The 21,308-nt window shown below is 40.6% G+C and overlaps 1 protein-coding gene across 5 annotated transcripts in view; it reads left to right on the top strand.

The window, feature by feature from the left end:
• Nucleotides 1-9,339: 9,339 nt before the first annotated feature.
• Nucleotides 9,340-21,308, top strand: part of Ppig (peptidylprolyl isomerase G) — a 28,252-nt gene continuing 16,283 nt past the window's right edge. The window contains exons 1-8 of one of the 5 annotated variants that reach the window (XM_085834800.1): nucleotides 9,365-9,496; nucleotides 17,418-17,504; nucleotides 17,671-17,737; nucleotides 18,135-18,212; nucleotides 18,318-18,392; nucleotides 18,754-18,861; nucleotides 19,123-19,167; nucleotides 20,221-20,308. In XM_085834800.1, coding sequence (XP_085690926.1) covers nucleotides 18,152-18,212; nucleotides 18,318-18,392; nucleotides 18,754-18,861; nucleotides 19,123-19,167; nucleotides 20,221-20,308 — 377 coding nt within the window. In that variant the 5' untranslated portion in view covers nucleotides 9,365-9,496; nucleotides 17,418-17,504; nucleotides 17,671-17,737; nucleotides 18,135-18,151. Of the gene's footprint in view, nucleotides 9,497-9,586; nucleotides 9,610-9,643; nucleotides 9,903-17,417; nucleotides 17,505-17,670; nucleotides 17,738-18,134; nucleotides 18,213-18,317; nucleotides 18,393-18,753; nucleotides 18,862-19,122; nucleotides 19,168-20,220; nucleotides 20,309-21,308 lie in introns of those variants that run through there. The other 4 variants (XM_021183724.3, XM_021183715.3, XM_085834801.1 and 1 more) reach the window with 4 other exon arrangements.

Raw genomic sequence — 21,308 nt, 5'->3', positions numbered from 1 at the left:
AGATTTTTTATGTGAAAAGTGTATGTTTTACCTCTCTAAATACTTATAATTAACAATTATTTTATTATATGTACCTGGTGATTAAGCTCATTTAATGTTGGTGATTGGACAAAATGCATTCTTTGTCCAGTAACTGTGCATATTTTTGAAAGAATAAAACCGAATTTCATACCATGAAACTTTGTGTAAATCTATGGGGTGGGGGTGGGGGTGGGGGTGGGGGTGGGGGTGGGGGGAGCTTTTGCTGAGGCTTTAGAGATGTCTCAGCAATTAGGAGTACAGGCTGTTCTTCCAAAGAATCAGATTTCAGCATTCACCTGGCCTCTTACAACCACTTGTCAGTCTGGTTCCCGGGGATCTGATGCCCTCTTCTGGCCTGTACAGGCAGCAGACAAGTCTTCAGTGCAATGAGGGAGCTGTTGGCATGCGTGCTGGTTGTCCTTGTGATTCATAGGTGTCATAGTCTTATAGGACTTGGGTGCTTCCTTCCTTTGCCTTTGGAAGCTGACATGGGGCCTTCTGGTACCATGAAAGCTAGGTTTTCAGTTCAGTTCCAGCTCAGGGGCCTCTGAAGTGCTAGGTATCCTCGGTAATAGGGACTTACCTTCCCCCTTTCAGGGCAACCAAGTAAAATCACAATAATGTTTGGAACAGCCTGTAATGTTCTGGATCTCTTGAACAACCCTTCCTGTCTTAGTTGTTGCCCGACATCTGTGAAGAGACACCATGACCAAGGCAACTTATAAAAGAATTTATTGGGACCTTACAGTTCCAGAGGGTTACATTGGGAGGAGCACAGCAGCAGACAGACAGGCATGTTGCTGGAGCAGCACCTGAAGCTTACATCTTGATATACAAACATGAAGCAGAGAAAGAGATAACTGGAAATTACATGGGCTTTTGAAATTGCAAAGCCTAACACACTAGTGACACACCTCTTCCAACCTCTTAATCCTTCTAAACAGTTCTAACAACTGGGGAGTAAGTATTCAAATATACTTGCCTATAGTGGCTATTCTCATTCAAATCACCACACTGACCTACAACTCAAAAGAGATCTTCTCATGTCTAGTGTTGGGGATTTTGTTAGCTGTTCCTTAGCACTTGAGGGGATCACTGTCAGTCGAGATGAGAAAGTTTTATTTAAATTATATATGTATATTTATTCACTGATTGTGTGTATTATAAGTATTTTTAGGTAGATAGCTCCAGTGGATAACTCCACACCCATGCCCTGTAGGTAGCTCTGGTCAGGGAGACAGAGGCAGGACTTTTAGGATTCCCAGGAAGGAACGAAGAGAGGAGGAAGAGGGGATTCTTCTGATGGGGCATAGGAGATGGACCACTGTAAAGGTGCAGGAGAGAGAGATTGCCATGTAGGTGAAGGGGGAAAGTGGCCCCAAGAGGGCTGCCCAGCAGAGTCCAGGGCAGCAAAGATACAATATAGATTTAGTAATATTAACTCTGGAATATTGGAGAGGAGTGTGTGTTAGCTGAGAGGAGGTTTGGAAGTGCCCACTCACTGAGCTGTTTAAGATATTTTAGATACAAGGCTGCATTTGTGTTTCTTTTATTCACGAATCCAGAGCATTTCAGTGGTGGTGAGACACTCTTGAACCCTCCCTCCGGGAGTTTCAAAAGGATTAGCATACTACTGCTACATAAACTCTGGAGGTCACAAAACAAAGAAAAAAACAAAAATATATAGTAGGAGAGATAGTTGTGGGGGAATGGCCAATGGTATGTAAGAGATGGGAAAGAAAGTAGGTTTTTCGTTTGTTTGTTTGTTCATTTGTTTTGTGACCTGAATTAATACTCAAAACTTGAAAATGCTAAAATTTCTAGGAGGAAAATGGCTGAGTAAATGATACTTCATCTAAATCAGGAAAGAGTATTTTTCTTTTCGAGACAAGATTTCACTGTGAAGTCCTGGCTGTCTGGCCTGAAACAGAGATCTGCCTGCCTTCACCTCTTGAATGCTAGGATTAAAGGCATGTGCCACCGTTGCTTGGCAAGTATTTTAAATGCCCATCAATATGTCTTTATTACAAGAAAAGTAAATTTCAGAATAATACATATGACATCATTCCAGTTTTTTTTTTTTTGCTTGTTTCAGGGAAGAAAGGAAAGGATATTATAAAACTCTGTGTGTGTGTGTGTGTGTATGTGTGTGAGAGAGAGAGAGAGAGAACGTGCATGTTTGATGTTTGAGACTGAGTATCACTTCATACTTCAGGCTAGCCTAAAACTCAATCTCTCTTAAAAAAAAAAAAAAAAAAAAAGACAAGAAACGAAAAGAAAAATAGCAGCCTATAAATGAAGTCATCGAAGAGAACTTTTGGATGTGACCATGATAAGGATGCTGAAGTCAGCTCTCCTGTGAGTATATAAATAACACAAATTGAACTTTTAAAAAATATTTTCTTCTTTTAATTTTAAGTTTTTATTTTTTTGGAGGTTAAGTCACAGGGGTGGGGGGGATAAGGAAGGACTGGGAAATGAGTGGGGTTGGGGCGCATGATGTGAAATTCCCAAAAAGTCAATAAAAAAAATTGTAAAACTATATTTGAACTTAGCCACTCTCACACACTAACCACATATTCTATCACTGAGCTAAATTCTCAGCCACAGATGTGTCTATTGTGTCTCATCCTGGCCAGATGTGAAGAAACACGTGTTCTATCCAGACAGGCCACCCGCAGGCCAAAGAACCAACTCCATCCAAGTTTACCCTGGTGAACCAATGGGGTCTGAGTTCTTACAGGAGCAGGAGCGACTCAAAGGCAGCTTCATCACCAAACTCTTCAGCCCAGGGTGGACAAGGACTCATGACAGCCATGTCACCCGAGTACCTCATTGCATTGCCTGCAGGCAGCTCCACCAAAGAGTCGCCCCCTGCCCCCAACAGCTATGTGTTGCTTTTGTAACTACTCCAGGGAAAGGCTTTGTGCGTTTTGTAACTTTCTTGGGAGCTCTTGTGCCTTTCCTGTAATTTTGTGAACCCTCTGTCTTGCTCAAGATAATATTTCAGTCCAGAGGAAATAGCGCTCACCCTTCAATCCTTACCTACATCCATCCATCTGTCTTCTGAACTATTTCCTCCCATTAATAACTGAGGATTCAGTTCCTATGCCTCAGCAACAGTCTCTTACTCTCAGTGCTTGCGCACTTAGGAGCCTTCTCAGTAATCACCGCCCACTGCAAAAAGACCAACAATCTACAGGAATACACGCGAGTGCTTATGGGACTGGAGAGATGGCTCAGCAGCCAAGAGCATGTACCACTCTTGCAGAGGACGCGAGATCAAGCTCCCAGCACCCATGTCAGGCAGCTCATAACAACCCGTAACTCTGGCTCCAGGTGATCTGACTTCATCAGGAGTGCTCGTGCCACCGGGCATGGTGGCGCACGCCTTTAATCCCAGCACTTGGGAGGCAGAGGCAGGCGGATCTCTGAGTTCGAGGCCAGCCTGGTCTACAAAGTGAGTTTCAGGACAGCTGGGCTACACAGAGAAACCCTGTCTCGAAAAACCAAAAAAAAAAAAAAAAAAAAAAAAAGAGTGCTCGTGCCTAGGGCCAGGCTCTTAGCTGCTATCCCACCACTGCAGCCACATCATCACTTTAAAAAAAAACAAACTTTATTTTACATGTAAAATAAAGTGATCTGAAGGCAACTCTTATAAAAGAAAGGATTTAATTAGCCGGGCAGTGATGGCGCACGCCTTTAATCCCAGCACTTGGGAGACAGGGAGATCTCTGAGTTCAGGGTTCATCTGGGATTGAAAGTGTGGTGGCACATGCCTTTATTCTGGGCCACACCTTCTGCTGAAGACCTACATAAGGACATTGGAAGAAGGAAGATTTACTCTCTTCTTCGTCTGCTTGCCTTGTTGGACTGAGCAACTGCTAGAAGCTTGGACTTCCATTCACAGCTGCTACTGACCATTGTTGGGAGTTGGACTACAGACTGTAAGTCATCAACAAATTCCCTTACTATATAGAGACTACCCATAAGTTCTGTGACTCTAGAGAACCCTGACTAATACAGAAGTCGGTACCAGGAGTCGGGTATTGCTGAGATAGGCCTGACCATGCTTTTGTTTGGAAGAATGTGGGCTTTGAGACTTTGGATTTGAAAAGCAGTGGAATGCTTTACATGGGGCTTAGTGGGCTATCCTGGTAGGGCTATGGAAGACTCTGTTACTGAGAGTGATTTGAATTGTGCAGACCTTGCCCAAGAGGTTTCATTGAAGAATTTCAATATGTGGCCTAGAGACTGATTTTGTGGTATTTGGGTGAAGAATGTAGCTACTTTTTGCCCTTCTCTGAAGAGTCTGCCTGAGGCTAAGGTGAAGAGACTCAGATTAGTTGCATTGACAAAGGAAGTCTTGGAAACGCCTATCACAGATTTCTGTCCTCTGGTTAAGTATCATGAAGAGCATTTTAAACAAGCATAGCAAACTTAAAAAGGAAACGCATAAAATATATGGTTTGAGTATTAAAGGGGCACCAGGTCTGGCCTTGTTGGAGTAGGTGTGTCACTGTGGGCATGGGCTTTAACACCCTCATCCTAGCTGCCTGGAAGTCAGTCTTCTACTAGCAGCCCTTTAGATGAAGATGTAGAATTCTCAGCTTCTCCTGCACCATGCCTGCCTGGATGGTGCCATGTCCCCTCCTTGATGATGCTGGACTGAACCTCTGAACCTGTAAGCCAGCCCCAATTAAATGTTGGCCCTTATAAGGCTTGCACTGGTCACATCATGGTGTCTGTTCACAGCAGTAAAACCCTAACTAAGACAGTGTCTCTCCATTGATTATATTTGGCGGCTATAAAGGTCCTCATCCAGGTAAACAATAATTCCCTGCATGTGCTGGGCAATGGTGGCACACACCTTCAATCCTAGCACTTGGGAGGCAGAGGCAGGCAGATTTCTGAGTTCGAGGCCAGCCTGGTCTACAAAGTGAGTTCCAGGACAGCCAGGGCTATACAGAGAAACCCTATCTCAAAAAAACCAAAACCAAAAAAAAAAAAAAAAATTCCCTGCAATGCACTCTTACAGGAGATAAATACAAACAGCACATTCTGGTGGGGATTCTTCGTCATCTCTAAAAGCTTGCCCTCCTGTCTCACACTCCTTCTGACTTTCTTTTGGTAGACTGCTGTTTGCATTATGAACCCTCCATTGCTCCTAATTACTGAATTTGACTTCTTGTCACGCCTTTCCCTAGGAACTACAGCTAAAACCAAATCTTGCCACATTTGCTTTTGAGTGACTCAGACAGGCCCCATTAACTGTTTTCCACCCCCTCTCTTCCCCCATTCTCTCCTGGATTCTTTAGCACTTCAGGAACCTAAAATAATCACTGGCCTAAACCATTCAGATCTGACGCAGGTTCTTCTACCCCAAAAGATCATGTCCCACTATCGGCTTGGTGGAAAAAAAAAAATCTCATACAATTTCCAATGTTCTTGCTGAATGATTTTTCAGTTTGTCTGTGAATGCACACTGATGTGGCCTGGTGAACTGCATAGCAAACACACACTCTCTCAAGCTCATTTTCCTTAGCAATGCCTGTCCTTCCTCTATTGCTTCTCAATCCCTGGTATTCATGGCAACCACTGCCAAGGACAACTGTCTCCAGTGAGTCAAATGAGCTAGCCTATCAGGGACTGATTTTCCTCATGTAGCTTCAGGTTATACAGCTTTTGCCTCAAAGAGGGATGAGTAGTTGTTTCTCAGTTTCTCCTGTTTCACAGGACTCTGACTGATCGCACTCATCCCGATGTCTCACTGCCTCACAGTTGTAAAAGGCTCTTTCGCTTCTTCTTTGAAAGTCTTTCTCAATTCAAGAAATTTAGAGGCAGTGTGTGCTCTGCTACACATAATTTCCTCTACTCGGTGAATAGTAAGGCTTCAGGCTTCATCTCAAATCATGGACTTCCCCTCCCTCTCTATTGAAAGTCAGACTTCATGTATTTATTATTTCGTCTACCTCCTTTCTGTCTGATATTTCCATGGATTCATTGTTGGGTCCTAGGGAGTGCTTTTGAGAACAGATATGGTTTATGTCTTTTCCCTTGTTCTGCAAGCTGCATCTCCATCTCATTTTCCCCTTTTCTTGCCAAAGCAGGTACTGACGTAGAGAACAGCACTCATGTCTTTTTCCCGTGGTCATTCCTCCTTTAAATGTGCCCTTCTTTCTGGACAGTCAGCTCACCCACAGCTGCCTGTCATATCAGCCACAGCAGAAACTATCCCATGCCTCCAGAGCTTTATTTTCAGGTTCTGTATATGTTAATATCCAAGACTGCAGTGTATTTTTTAATCTAGCAGCTGTTTGGAGGCATCCCTGTATCCCTGTGCTAGTCAGGATTTCTACTGATGCAACAAATACCATAACCAAGAGCAACTCAAAGGGAAGAGATTTATTCTGTCTTATAACTCTCAAGTCATACTCTATCAGCAGGGTAAGGCCTGGCAGGAACCTGGAGGCAGGAACTGAAGCTATGGAGATATGCTGCATATGGTTCTTATACAAGCTAGGACCACCTTTCTGAGAGTGTCACAACTCACAGTGAGATAATCCCTTCTCTTTTTTTTGTTTTATTTTTTGTTTGTTTTGTTTTGTTTTTTTGAGACAGAGTTTCTCTGTATAGCCCTGGCTGTCCTGGAACTCACTTTGTAGACCAGGCTGGCCTCAAAATCAGAAATCCTCCTGCCTTGCCTCCTGAGTGCTGGGATTAAAGGCGTGCTAATCCCTTCTTTATTAACCAAAAAACCCCAAATAAACAAAAACAAAAATAAAAAAAAAAAACAAAAGTAAAACCCTGACCTACAAGCAATCTGACAACTCTAGATTTGTGTCAAGTTAACAAACAAACAAACAAAAAACCTAACCAGCATAAACCACATGGTCCATGGTAAACACTATTTATCGGAGAGGCATGTCACCCCATACCACATAAGAGCCATTATAGAAGTCCCTGCACAGATACACCACCCTCAGCTGTCTCAGCCCAGTTGCTTGTCTGATCATCCAGAGCAGGGACCACACAGCTGCTCCTCTCAAATGCATCTTTGGTTCTTTCAAACCCTGTTTGGGCTACTAGCGTGTTGTGTTCCTTTCCTGGGAAGATATGAACAAAAGTCTATTCATATTTAGTGAGAACACTGATGACAAACCAAAGGAACAATTTCACTCAAGTCTATCTTAGTGAACTCATAAACGTACTGGGGTTTCTTCTACAAGCACAGGTGAGGGCTTAAAGGATAACGAGTGTCTGTAACGCAGCTACATCACCAAACAACTCCCTCAGTCTAGGTGACAATTTACAAGAGCTGCTTACAGGCAGCCCAGCAAACAGTCTCTTCTCTCCAGCAAACTGTTTAGCTCATCTAACAACAGAGAGGGTTCCTGAGAGTTTCATAACTTTCTTGTTATTTTATGCCCACCCCCAGGCAGGGGTTCTCTGTGTAGCCCCCTGGCTGTCCTGAAACTCAACTCTGTAGACCAGACTGGCCTCAACTTCAGAGAGATCTGCCTGCCTCTGCTGGGATTAGAAGTGTACACAACCATTTCCTAGCAATGTTTGCAATTTTTAAAAGATATATCTGTTCATTTCTTTGTATATGTCTATGTCCATGCATGTGAGCTTGAACATGTGTATTCAAATGCATGTGCATTGCAGTCAGAGAGGACACTGCGTGGCCTTGTCTATTGTTCTCTATCTAATCATTTTGAGTCAAGTTTTCTTCCTGAATCTGGGATGTCCTCAGCTAGGCTGGAAGCCAGAGAGTCTTGGGACCTTCCTATCTCTACTCACTTTTCTGAGCTGGGATTACAGGTTTGCACAAGAAGCCTCTCTTATTATGTGGGTGCAAGGATCTGAATTCTGGGCCTCGCAGTTGCACAGCAAGAGCTCCAATTTGCTATCTCTCCAGCCCGAGTTCCTGAAACTTGCTTGTGAGTTTTGGGAGTTTCATCCTGATTTCCCTCCAGGAGGAAACATTTCTGTCCAGATGAAATAACTGTACAACACTCTGCCTTACTTCAATCTTCTAAATTCTATGTAGGTCTCTGTAGCCTCAATCTTAAGAGATCTGACTGGGGGCTGGTGAGATGGCTCAGCGGTTAAGAGCACTGACTGCTCTCTAGCAAAGGTCCTGAGTTCAATTCCCAGCATCCACATGGTAGCTCACAAGCATCCATAATGAGATCTGACTCCCTCTTCTGGAGTGTCTGAAGATAGCTACAGTGTACTTACATATAATAAATAAATTTTTTTTAAAAAGTGTTAAAAAAAAAAAAAAGAGGTCCGACTGCCTCTGCCTCCTAAGTGCTGGGATCAAAGGTGTCCGCCGCCACTGTGTGGCATCCTAGATTTAATTTTTACACTGAAATTCCTTTTTGTTTGTTTCTGGTTTTAAAAGATCGATTTTTCTCCCAAATTAAGATCTTAGGTGAATGAGCCCGATAAGAGGCATTTCTGTTCCATGTAGTTATTCTGGGATCTGAATTCCTTCCATTATGTTATTCTAATGCCTGCCAGTTCCTTGTCTGTGGATGATTAGAATATATTGGGTAATAGATGGCAAATGAATAAGAGGCAATGTCTTAAAGCCTAGAGCAGCATGCCACTTTGTCTCAAATTTCATCCTCGAAAATTAAATCACATGGCCAAGGACTGGCGAGATGGCTCAGCCATTAGGAGCACTTGTGGCTCTTGAAGGAAGACCCATATTGAGTGTCTCGTAATGCTTTTAACTCCAGTTTGGGGACGGGGAGGATCTGACACCCTGTTCTGACCTCTGCAAGCAGTTATACATATATAGTGCATATACATACAGGTAATACATATGGTTGTATTTGTGCCTATTTTGGACCAGGCATTTGGGATAAGAGGCAGAGGCAGGGTAGTCTCTTTTTAAAGAGTTTGAAGTCAGCCTGATCTACATAGAGAGCTCCAAGGCAGCCAAGGTATATAGTAGACCCTGTCTCAATAAAATGTTAACCCCCGACTACTGGGATTAAAGGCATGCGCTACCACGCCCCGAAAGTAGCTCATCTTTGTTACTAGCTTTTGAGCGTTTGCTGAAGGTTCCTTGGAGGCAGAACGTCTCTCTAAATACCTCGACAGAGCACGTCACTGTTTATAAAGTGACGCGCATCATTTCGGGAGCGCTGTGACATTCTGACGGACCCACACCGATCCAATCAACTCTCAGAAACCATCAAGCGACCGGTCGGGAACGTATTTTAAAAGGCAGAAAAGACCCCACAAGCTCAAGGAGAAGATGCTGACGTCAGCCCGGGAACGCCGGGAGTCGCCGGCACCCATCCCTGACGTACTTCCGGCGCGACACCTTCCCTCCACGCCTGGCCTGGGCTGTGGGGGAGGGAGGCGGTTAGTGGGCTTTAGCGCCTTTCCTGACGGCGGTAGATTTGAAGCGCTTTCCAGGACCGGGCCGGGAGACGAGAAGCCCGCGGCAGGGCAGGTGAGGGATGCGAGAGCGTCTGTCGGCGCGGCGTCGTCTTCTGCGGGCCTTGGGGACGAGAGCGGGAAGGGCCCAGAGCGAGGGGCGGAGCCGCGGCGGGCCTCTGGGCCGAGGTAACCGTCTTTCCGTCGAGGTCTCTGGGCTGCTCGGGCTCGGAGGGGTGGCCCCGGGGACCGCGGCGCGGCCTGGGGCCCCGTGGTGGCCCGGCGGCTTGCAGCCGAGCCCCTGGGCGAAGGAAGCGGCTCTTCCTCTCCAGCCCCCGCCCTCCCGGCTCGGGCGCACACCTCCTCCCTGACGCATTTTGCCGCACAAGCTGTAATATGGCGGCAGCGACGGCAGCCTCGGCTCCCGGGAGCTAGGTTCGTTTTGGAGGCTTCGGAACCGGGAGACGGAGCGCTGCGGCGTGGTAGGTGGGACGTCTGGTTAGGGAATGGGGAGGCGCAGCGCGAGGACCTGTCAGGTTAGGGTTAGGGAGGGACGGGCGCAGAGCCAGGATCCCCGGGAATAAAATCGACCGCGGGCTCCGGTCCTCCCGACCTTTTCCTCCCGTAGGACAGCGGCTGGCGTGCATGCCTAAGTGACACAGGCCCTTGGTGTTAGGGACACTCCTAAAACTCAAGTGCGAGATGTTAACCTCAGGGCCTTAGAAGTTTTCTCATGCTCCTGAGCGACTGGAAGCGGCCGGGCCTTTGCGGGAGGAGGATTCTGTTGAGGAGAAGATGGTTTCTGAACCCCGTTCGCCTTTAGGAGAAACGAACTGATTTGTTCCGTATTTCCTCTTGATGTCGAACAAAGTCAACCTCAGCGGGCATCCGTTGTCTAATTGTTTTGGACAACCTTATGGAAGCGCCACCCTGTGCACTCAGTTTGATTTCTTAGCACGAATACATTACTTGCGCTAAGTAAAGATTAATAAGTAAAGACTCTCTTTGTTTGTTTTTGATCACCAGAACATTTAAGAAATAATACAGTGTTTTGAAAATTTGGAAGGTCCATATTAACTTTCAGAAGCTAAATCCAGAAAGGATAAGATTTGTGTTCGTGTCATTCCCATTGTATAAAGAATATGATGACTAGTAATTGCTATTTTGTAACAGATACTGGACAGTTCGAGGAAACCTTTTTTATAAGTTTTAAAAGATTGCCATAAGTCCAGGAACTGCACAGATACTTAGAAAGGCTGCTTCTAACTTACCTAAAAGTGGAACTCCTGATTTGGTGTCACAATGTCTATAATTCCGGGCTGAAGAGAAAGGGTCACCAATCAAGGCCAGCCTGAACAACTTGATGAGACAAACAAAAACACCTTAGGGACCCCACTCTTTAATTTTAATAATGTGGAGTGTTATTAGTCATGAAATAGTTTACATTTCTCTCTGTTTAAAAGAAGCTAGTTGCTTAACAGTTTCTTTAAGCTTTATTGAATTGATTGGGTTGTCCTGCTCGCTCCCTTAAGTAGGTTGGTGTGTGTGTGTATCTTTAACAAAAATTGTATTTTTATTTCTGTAGGCCAAAATTTGGACCTTGAGATGTGCAGGCAGTACTTCAAATATTCAGAGAAGACTGCTATAATTGGACTTTTACTGACAAGGCGCATTTTTTGCTTTGTTTGAGGTCGTTGGCATTGTTAGGGCAAGCACCACTGAGCTGTATTCTTAACCCTTCTCCACTTCCGTTTGTGTGCATAGATTCAAGACTTCACAACTGGGGGCAAGTGCTAGATCACTGGACCACAAACTAACTCCTAAGTTTTCAGAATACCTGTTAAGTGGTGTTTTTCTACCAGCTCATTTTTTTCATACCAGTAGTTTGTGTATATTAAAAACATTAAAGAAAATGGTTCTATTTGGAAAAGCATAGGTGACTTTTCCTGACAACTCAAAATGTTAGCTTGTTTTACTTAATTCATCAGCAGTGTATACATTTATAAATGTATGCAAATATTTATAATTAGTTAATTTTCATTTTTTATTTGATCCATGTGCATACTTTAAGAGTGAGCTGATGAAGCTGGTTTGAATGTTAAAGTGCTTCCCTAGCAGGAAATTTTTTTAAAAGGAGGGATATATTTTTGCCCAGTTCTGGAGGTCTCAGTCCTGTTGGCCTGTTCCTTTGGATCCTGTAGCCAGGCATTACATGGTGGGGGACACACAGTAGAGCAAAATGTCTTCTTGTGGAGTCCAGGAAACAGAGGATGGAGGGAGGGGGCTGTCCCAGTACTGCCTTCAAGGACTCGCCTCCAGTGAGTCAACTTCATTCCATTAGTCCCCATCTCCTAAAAGATCCTCCATCTCCCGGTAGTGCCAAAGACTGGTTACAAAACCTTTAACATACTGCCTTTGGGGGACAATTAATGTCTAAACATCAAGAAAGTGTCTTTTAGACCTGACAAGGGAAGATGAATACAAAACAAATCTTCCAAGACTTGCTTAATGACAAACATCAATTGACATGCCAGTATGGATTAAGAAAATTTCAGAAGACTCTACCCCTAGATGAAGAGTTATTGTCAGTTGATGACTGCTGAAAACGGGAAGATATTTAAGTTCTCTTCAGAGATGAGACCCTGATAGGTTATCCAATCCCAAATAGTCTAAAACACATGCATATGTGAACAACATTAAAAGGGCCCAGTAGTTTGAATGTGTGTGTGTATAAAACAGAGGTCATGAATTTAAGGGGACTTTTGGGAGGATGTAGGAGAGGGGGTGTTAGAAGCAATTTAAATACAATAATACTCATGTATGGAATTCTCAAATTTTTTTAATTAAGTTTTTAAAAAAATCTAGATGTAACAAAGGTTCCCTTCTCTTTGTATTCAAAACTTAGTCTTCCCTGGGAATAATACTAGAAGTAATATAGAAGGCTGAAAAGTGACTCAGCAGGTAAAAGCACTTACTACTAAGTCTGAGGATCTGAATTCTCTCCCTGGAAGCCACATAGTAGAAGAAAAAAATCAATTCCTCTGAGTTGTCCTCTGACCTACACACATGTGCATTACATATACCGCCCCACTAAAAAGTAAGTGTAAAAAATTCTCAAGGTAATGTGGAAAACACAAAATAATGATACTTTATTATTAGATGTTAATGTTTCTGAAAACTGCTTATCAGTGTAGCATTAATCAACATAATATTGGTTTTATGTTTATATGCACATATTCTTTTTTAGAATTTTATGTGTGCATTGAGTGTTTTACCTACATGTATGTATATGTGTGTGTGTCTGTGTGTGTGTGTGTGTGTGTGTGTAGCATATGTGTGCCTGGTGTCTTTGGAGGACAGAAGAGCATGTCAGATTCTCTGGGAGTGGAGTTATAGATGATTGTGAACCACTGTGTGGGTTCTGGGAATTGAACCTCAGCAAGAGGGACAAATGACATTAATGGCTGAGTCAACTCACCAGTCTGTACATATTTTTACTAATACCTTAATATATATGTGTGTGTGTGTGTGTGTGTGTGTGTACAGACATACATATATACATACTGTAGATGAATAAGACAGTCTTCTAAAGTTAAAAATTGTTCAAGTAGTAGACGTATTTAATAAACTTATTTTAAATTTGACTTTAAAAACATGGAACATGTCTAGACTATTATGTTGGTATCCAAAATTTTTTCCTGGAATGACATTTTGTTATCATGTATTAATACCATATTTGACATTTTTTTTTCTTTAGACTGTCAAAGAATGGAGATAGCAGTTTGAATGTACCAGTTTAAATGTAATGTTTTATGCAGTTAAGGGCTTACAGAAATTATGTTTTTTTGTTTATGAAGTACCATAATTCAAAAAAGCAAAATACATTTATAAAAAAAGGTAATTTTAAAAATCCAATATAGCTTTAATTAATCTAACTTGAGTCTGATATAGAACCTGTTATTTGTCAACAAACCTATCCTATCAGATGCTTGGGTGTGCTGTTCTAATTCTTCAATCCAGCGGAGGCGTGTGGGTCTCTGTTCTAGGCCAGCTCAAGTTCCAGGATGGCCAGGACTACATTAAAAAACCCTGTTTCAAAACAGCAACAACAAACACTAAATTTTTTAAAATAAGCCTATCTGATAAGAGCATATTACCTTTCTTTCGGGAGAGTCAATAATAACAATATCTCATGTGAAAAGCATATATATAGGGGAGAAAACACCGGTTATAATAGGAAACACAAGATCTGTGTGGGTGTTTTGGTACACACTTGTCACCCCAGCAGTTAGGAGGTGGACGAAAGAGAATAAGGAATTTAATGTTATTCTCAAGCTACATGGCAGGCCAGGTTACTTAAAACTATTTGTAAAAAAATGAAAACAAGCCGGGCATGGTGGTGCACGCCTTTAATCCCAGCACTGGGGAGGCAGAGGCAGGCAGATTTCAGAGTTCGAGGCCAGCTTGGCCTACAAAGTGAGTTCCAGGACAGCCAGGCAGCCAGGGCTACACAGAGAAACCCCGGGCAGGGTGTGTGTGTGTGTGGGGGGGGGGGGGGGTGGCGTTGAAAACAAGGGCTGGGGAGATGGCCCAGTGGTTAAGAACACTGACTGCTCTTCCAAAGCTCCTGAGTTCAATTCCTAGCAACCACATGGTGGCTCACAACAATCTGTAATGAGATCCGTCGCCCTCTTCTGATGTGTCTGAAGACAGCTACAGTGTAGTGATATAAATAAAATAAATCTTAAAAAAAAGAAAAGACTTATTTATGAAAAAAATGAAAACAAAAAAATAAATGCCAACAACAACAGAATACTGCTTCCAGGCATATTTGCATTAATTAGCATTCTTTCAATTTGATGATGAAGTCTCTGGGGGTGGCACTGTGCTTTGTGTAGAAGACAAAGTTTTAGAAGGGACTTGTGACACAGGCATATACTTCCAAATACTTAAAAAACTGAGACAGGAGGCTGTTAAATAAGTTCATGACCTGCCTGGGACACACAGGGTGTGTTTAGGGCCATCTTTGACAACCATGGAAGATCTTGGGGGGGGGGGGTTGTGCGTACTGTTTTGTGTTTTTGTTTTTTTAAAAACAACCCAAAAGTGCTGGGGGAGGGTATAGGGGACTTTTGGGATAGCATTTGAAATGTAAATGAAGAAGATATCTAATCTAATTAAAAACAAAACAAAAAGCCAGGAAGATTTTGGTGAAATTTATAGATGAGTTTATAATTTGCACGCAGGGAGGCTCATTCAGCCTGGAGATAGACGTTTCTAGAGTACTGTGACTGAACTGAATCTTAAGGGACATATGGCCAGAAGAATTAGAAGGAACAAAGAAGGAAAGCCTTGGTTGTCATCCTAGTCATTTAAAGAATCCACTCGGGGGCGAGAGATAGTTCAGCGGTTAAGAGCACTGACTGCTCTTCTGAAGGTCCTGAGTTCAAATCCTAGCAACCATATGGTGGCTTTTAAAAGATTACATTACTAAGATATAGAAAATTTAATTTAAAAAAAAAATCCACTGTCCCTTTAAGTATTGAGACTCTTAGAGTCAGTGTATTGCTGACTATACTCTTTCTTTTTTTTTTTTTTTTTTGGTTTTTTGAGACAGGGTTTCTCAGTGTAGCCCTGGCTGTCCTGGCACTCACTTTGTAGACCAGGCTGGCCTCGAACTAAGAAATCCGCCCTTCTCTGCCTCCCAAGTGCTGGGATTAAAGGCGTGCGCCACCACGCCCGGCTGACTATACTCTTTAATGTGATAAAATCACTACATTACTATCTAATTACAAATACTCCATTTAATAATTAGCTGCCTATATACTGATTCTTTTCCCCCTGGCATCTTAAAGACCCATTAGGGTGAATATGGAAATCATTTTACAGATGAAAGTGCAAAATGCATTTCTGACCACTCACTGATGTTTCTGAAACATTTGAAGAAGTTTAGCATTTTGTTTATAAAAATTATTTTATTGTTAACATGCAAAGTGATTAATAAACATTTAAAACAAGATCAATAAACAAAGTATTTTCATGCCAAACATCATGCTGTACTCTTGGAATCAGTACTTAGGAGGTGGAAGCAGGAGGATAGAAAGTTGAAGTTCAACCTGAGCTACATTGCATGATCCTGTCTCAAAAAAAAGTAGTTCTAATATGAAAAAAAAAAAATTCAGTATCACTCATTTCTGAGGAAGTCAAATAGGTAAATTGAGTTTATAATAACATTAAGTAGATGATAATGGTTACAGTTCATAATCAGTAATGGAAACAAGGTCAGACTAGAACATGCATTCCATCATTATAATGGGAGCAGCACGTGCTAATCACTACAAAATGGGGCACTGCGCCAGGTGTAATTACTTTTCAAAAAATTCAAATCTGGGTTTTATGAGATTAGATTAGCTATAACTCATTCAGGCTAAATGAATTTGTGGCAAACAAATATTCACAGATAATTAATCCCAAAAGATTTGGTTATATTCTGAGACAACTGGTGGCTAAATTTTTTTCCCTCCTGAAATGAGTCTTGCTACATAGCCTAGGTTTGTTTTAGAAGATGACTCTGGAATGCTGGGAATACAGAATTATATGGCCATTTTCTTGAAATTTTTATGGGTTTAATTTTTCTTTGAATTAAATTTTCTATATCTTAGTAATGTAATCTTGGCAATCCTTTTTTTCTTGGAAAAAATGAGAAGTTGATTAGATGTTTGTCTTATTGTTTTAGATTTTAGATATTATTAAGTAATATTTAAGAGTCATAAATATAGAGGAAACATCCTATTTATGATTAGCAATTGTTAAGTCTCTAGTAGTAATTAGTAATAGCATCTTAGCAATTTTATTTATTTTAAAAATTATTATTTTGTGTGGGGGGGTGTTTTGCCTGTGTGTATGTGTGTTCATGTCTGTAAAGGTCACAAGAGGACAGTAGATACCTTGAAACTGGAGTGTTACAGGTGCCTATGAGAGACCATTGGGTGCTGGGACTTAAACTTTGGTTTTCTTGAAGAGCAGCTAATTGTTCCTAACTGCTGTACCACTTTGCTTTCCCATTTAGTAACATTAGAGACATAGTATATAAGTCATCTTTTGTGTCACCATTGTTCGTTAGTTTTTTTGTTTTGAGACAGGTTCTCTATTAATGTAGCTCTGCCTTTGACTCTTTATGTAGATAGACTAGGATAGTCTCTAGATCCATGTAGATAGACTAGGATAGCCTCCAGATCCACCTGCTTTTGTTTCTCAAGTTCTAGGATTAAAGGTATGGGCATGGTAGTTTTTGTTTTGTTTTGTTTTGTTGTGTTTTTAAGACAGAATATCACTGTTACCCTGACTTAAGTTCCCCAGTGTTTGGATTTAAAAAGGTGAACCACTATGCCAATCCTTAAGTTATTTTCTGTAACTGGATATAAATCTATAATTGCCTCAAATTTTCAGCTAATTTGTGCCAGGGTATAACTCCGTGGTAGAACATGAGTACCATGTGTAAGTGAGGCAAGGAAGACTCTTTAGAGTGATGAGTATAGACCTTTCAGGGTATTTCTTACTCTGTGTAACATATCACAGGCTGTTTGCTAAGGCACTTTAGTCATTTAGGTGTGATAGTTTAAATAAAAGCATGTGTATTTCAATCTCTTCTGAGCAAATGAAATGGTTATTTTTGTATTCTGTTAGCTTGGCTGTTATTTAATACTTGCCAGTTTTGCTTTATCAATTCTTCCCCTTACTGTATCATTCCCTACCAAGTCTTATAATTAGACATTATAAACCCTTAAAATAAATGATTTACAAAACACTATCAAGTAAAAGGTACCTGCTGTATAAATACAGCTACCTTCATAGTATTTCACACAGTACTATGTGCCTGTCATAGGCTGTTAGTTGCTCATGACCAGAAGTAACCTCATGTAAAATTGAATATGCTTTTGATCAGAATTCTATCTACCTTATATTAGTATTATTAAAATCCCCACCTTTCATTTCAGGTGTAGTAATATGCACCTGTCATCCCAGCATTCAGGAGGCTGAGGCAGAAGGATTGCCATAAATTGTAGGCCAGCCTAGGCTATAAAGTGAGTACAAAGTTAGCCAGAAGGTAATACTTGATGAGATTTTGCCTCAGAAACAAAACCTCTTCCTTTTCTTCACAGATGATTTATTTTTGGTTTTGTTTGGAAACTTGAATATTTTTCTTTAATATCTTACATTTTAATTAGAGCTCTCATTTTTCTTTCCTAGGAGCAAAACAATTGGCTCAGTCATTCTTGGTGGATTTTTGTTTTTTATTGTTTCCCCCAACTTAAAGGTAATATACATGTTTTGTTCTTTAGTTTTACAGACTTAATACAGTATTCTGTATGGGGTTAGTAATCTGGTTTTGGTTGGTAAAATAGGAATTTATTATATGATAATGATGGTTCTCTTTAGGAGCACATTTACTAAAATTGGAATAATAAAAGAAGATTAACATAACTCCTGCCCAGTAATTACTATGCCTTAATCTTTAAAGTCTTTTCTAGTTTTCCTCAAAGTATAGTCTAATCTCCAAGAATCATAGTGAGTTACCCCAAGGAGACAAATGTAAAATAAGTTCAACAACATTTGTAATTTATGTGCAATAGATTTTGCTTTTAGACATTAATAGAAAATCTTTGCCATTTTAGTTGGCTGCCTAAAACTGTACCATATTTATGCACTTACAGACTGAAGTGTTGGAACCATGGGGATAAAGGTCCAGCGTCCTCGATGTTTTTTTGACATTGCCATCAATAATCAACCTGGTAAGAATATTTATATAAATATATAAATTAAGAAAATATTCTAATTAACATACTAGAATATAAAATTGTACTCAAGATATTTAAACCAGTTACCTTCTTTTTCAGCTGGAAGAGTTGTCTTTGAATTATTTTCTGATGTATGTCCCAAAACTTGTGAGAACTTTCGCTGCCTTTGTACAGGTTTGTTTGCATTTTCAACTGTCCTAATTTCTAGAAATACTAGCTGTGAACCCTGCATTGGGATGAAGACATATAATGTCAAAACTCAGGCTGAGTCAGGAGCATACATTCAAGACCATTCTGGACCACATGCAAGGGGGCCTGTAATCCCAACCCTTGGGAAGCTGAGAGGAGGACTGTCAGTGTAATGGCAGCATGAGTTACAAAGATAGACTTGGGTTCAAAAATTTCAAGTTAATTAAAAATAAATACTAGTTGTAATAAGATTTTATCTGAGATTGATTTCTGTGTACTCTAGAATAATATGGGCTTTACTAATATTTCAGTCTTTTCATTGATCTATGACTATTTCTTTCTCCAGGTGAAAAAGGGACAGGGAAATCAACTCAGAAGCCATTACATTATAAGAGCTGTCTCTTTCATAGAGTTGTCAAGGATTTCATGGTTCAGGGTGGTGACTTCAGTGAAGGTGAGATTTTGAATCCTATAAAAGACAAGACATATTTTTTGTTAAACATAAAGGTTTGGGGTAGTGTGTGTTGTACAGGGAAATGGAGAACAGAGGACAATTTACAAGAGTCAGTCCTCTTGTTATTGAAATTATATTGATGTGTTTTAATTTGTTGTGTTCCTTTGAGTGTTATTGGTGCAGTCATTTGTATACATACTTGATGAGAAGCATTTGACTGCGTTTACTATCCTGAGTTCTAAGAGTGTTTTTCATAACTAGGGAATGGAAGAGGAGGAGAATCTATTTATGGAGGATTCTTTGAAGGTAAAGTTTTTATATTTGTTTTTAGAATTTTTACTCACTATAAATTACAGTAGGAATTAAGCATATGAATATAGAGATAACTTAATGGTTTTCATATTTTACTTTTGGTATTCAAGAGAATATTGTTTCAAATTTCTCATACATTTTTCTCACTCTAATCAAAGATTAAAAGAAAAGTTCTTACCATTGAAGTAAATAATGCTCTGATGGAGGTTCAGTTAATGAGTCTAGACTGTGATGTTTCTCTCTCCATGCTCATGAGTGAAAGGGATAAAATGTAAAGAAATACATCTGGACTCTTACAACCTTGCTATTTATTTTTAGTACAATGCTGGGATCAAACCCAGGGCATTGTTGATGGTAGGCAAGAACTTTTAAGTATCTTAGACTGAGAGATAAGAGAGCTTGATAGCATGCTTGGAGTTCTGAGTTCAATCCTTTACACCAGGGAGGAAAAATTAGTAATAAATCTAAAATTACAGGGGTAAAAATTGGTTCATAATAGGTTCTTTCTTTCTTCATAACCTGACCTTGTTATGTTGTGTTTGACAGTAAAGAACACATCCAGCCAGGCATGGTAGCACTGAACTGTAATACCAGCACTGGGGAGGTTCAGAAAGGATTTGGAGGCCAACTTAGTTTAAATGCAAGACCCTGTCTCAAACAGGAAAATATCCATTGTGAACAAGAATGGAAAATGAATTATTTTGAGTGTGATGTATATGCACATGTGTAAGCAAATGTGAGCATTTCCTCCCGTGTACAGGCTAGAGGAAGACATCAGGTGTTCTACCATTCTCCTTTACTCCTTTGAGACAGTGTCACTGAATCTAAGCCAAGCTATCAGCCAGCAAGTCCCGGCAGTTTTTCTATTACTACCTCCCACAGCACTGAGGTTACAAGTATGCAATGGTCAACATGGTTTTCTACATGAGTCCTCAATGTTTGCACAGCAAGCCTCTTAACCACTGAGCCATCTCCCCAGTCTTGAAAAATAAGTGTCTTGGAGCTTACACTTCTAATATAACTGAAAATTTTCTTCTCTTTATATAGATGAGAGTTTTGCTGTTAAACACAACAAAGAGTTTCTCTTATCAATGGCCAACAGAGGGAAGGATACAAATGGCTCTCAGTTCTTTATGTATGTATTTAAGGTTTCAAATATCCCTGCTAACTGTCCCTATTGCCTTTATAAGAGAGAGATTGTAAAATTATAGAAGTAAAACAATCACTGATGGTATAGTAGAATGGTTACTAAAGTCTCAGGTGATAGAGCTTGCTGAAAAAGTAATAGGTGGCTTAAGACATTGCCATTGTCAGAGAACAAAATCGGAAATACATCCACCACATCAGGTACCATCCACTACTGTACCCAGCTTTCTATGTGGATTTTAGGGATCAAACTCAAGCTTTTTTATCTATCCTTAAGAGGTTTTATCCTTAAGAGGTTTTATATACCAGTATGTCTCTATGTAACCAAATACCAGGCTTCTAACTACATAGTTTTGAGGTTGACCTTGAGAATAAAAGAGGGGTAGGGGTACTTGCAAAAAATGCATTGAACAATAAGTGCTTTCTTTAGATTCAGGTGAGTTTGATTTGAAAGTCTCTTGATCAGGGTCCTTGAACCCCATCTTAACTTCCCCAGTACATGTAATTATTATGCTCTTGTTTGAGGTTGACCCAGTTTAATTCAACTTTTCTTCAACACAAAATTTTATTCAATATCACAGATAACAAGCTCAAAAGCCTAGAGAAGTTGAATAACATAAGTAAGCCTGTTGGAACATAGAATCTCAGCTATTAAAACCTGTGTTGAAGAAAACAGGAACACTAAGTAATGGTTACATATTCCATAAACTAGGTACTATCATTTTCAGATATTCCAGAGAGATTTGGAAATTGGATTTTCATGCAGAAGTACCTACAATTAAATGTTGGCAGTTAATTTTTAAAATATATGAAATTAAGTGGACTGTTTCTATTCAGGTTCAGCAAATATATCTCAGAGCCATCAGACTGACTGTTCCCACCTCTCTCAATTCCTCTAAAACCCTCCACTTTAACTGTTTAAAAGGTTAGGGTGAGGCTGGAGAGATGGCTCAGTGGTTAAGAGCACTGACTGCTCTTCCAGAGGTCAT

This window comes from Mus caroli, unplaced genomic scaffold (assembly GCF_978045245.1).
Source record: "Mus caroli unplaced genomic scaffold, Mus_caroli_1 scaffold_2, whole genome shotgun sequence".
NCBI classification, from domain to species: Eukaryota; Metazoa; Chordata; class Mammalia; order Rodentia; family Muridae; genus Mus; species Mus caroli.
Note: the sequence above shows the minus strand (reverse complement) of the source record. Positions and strands in the feature narration are given on the sequence as shown.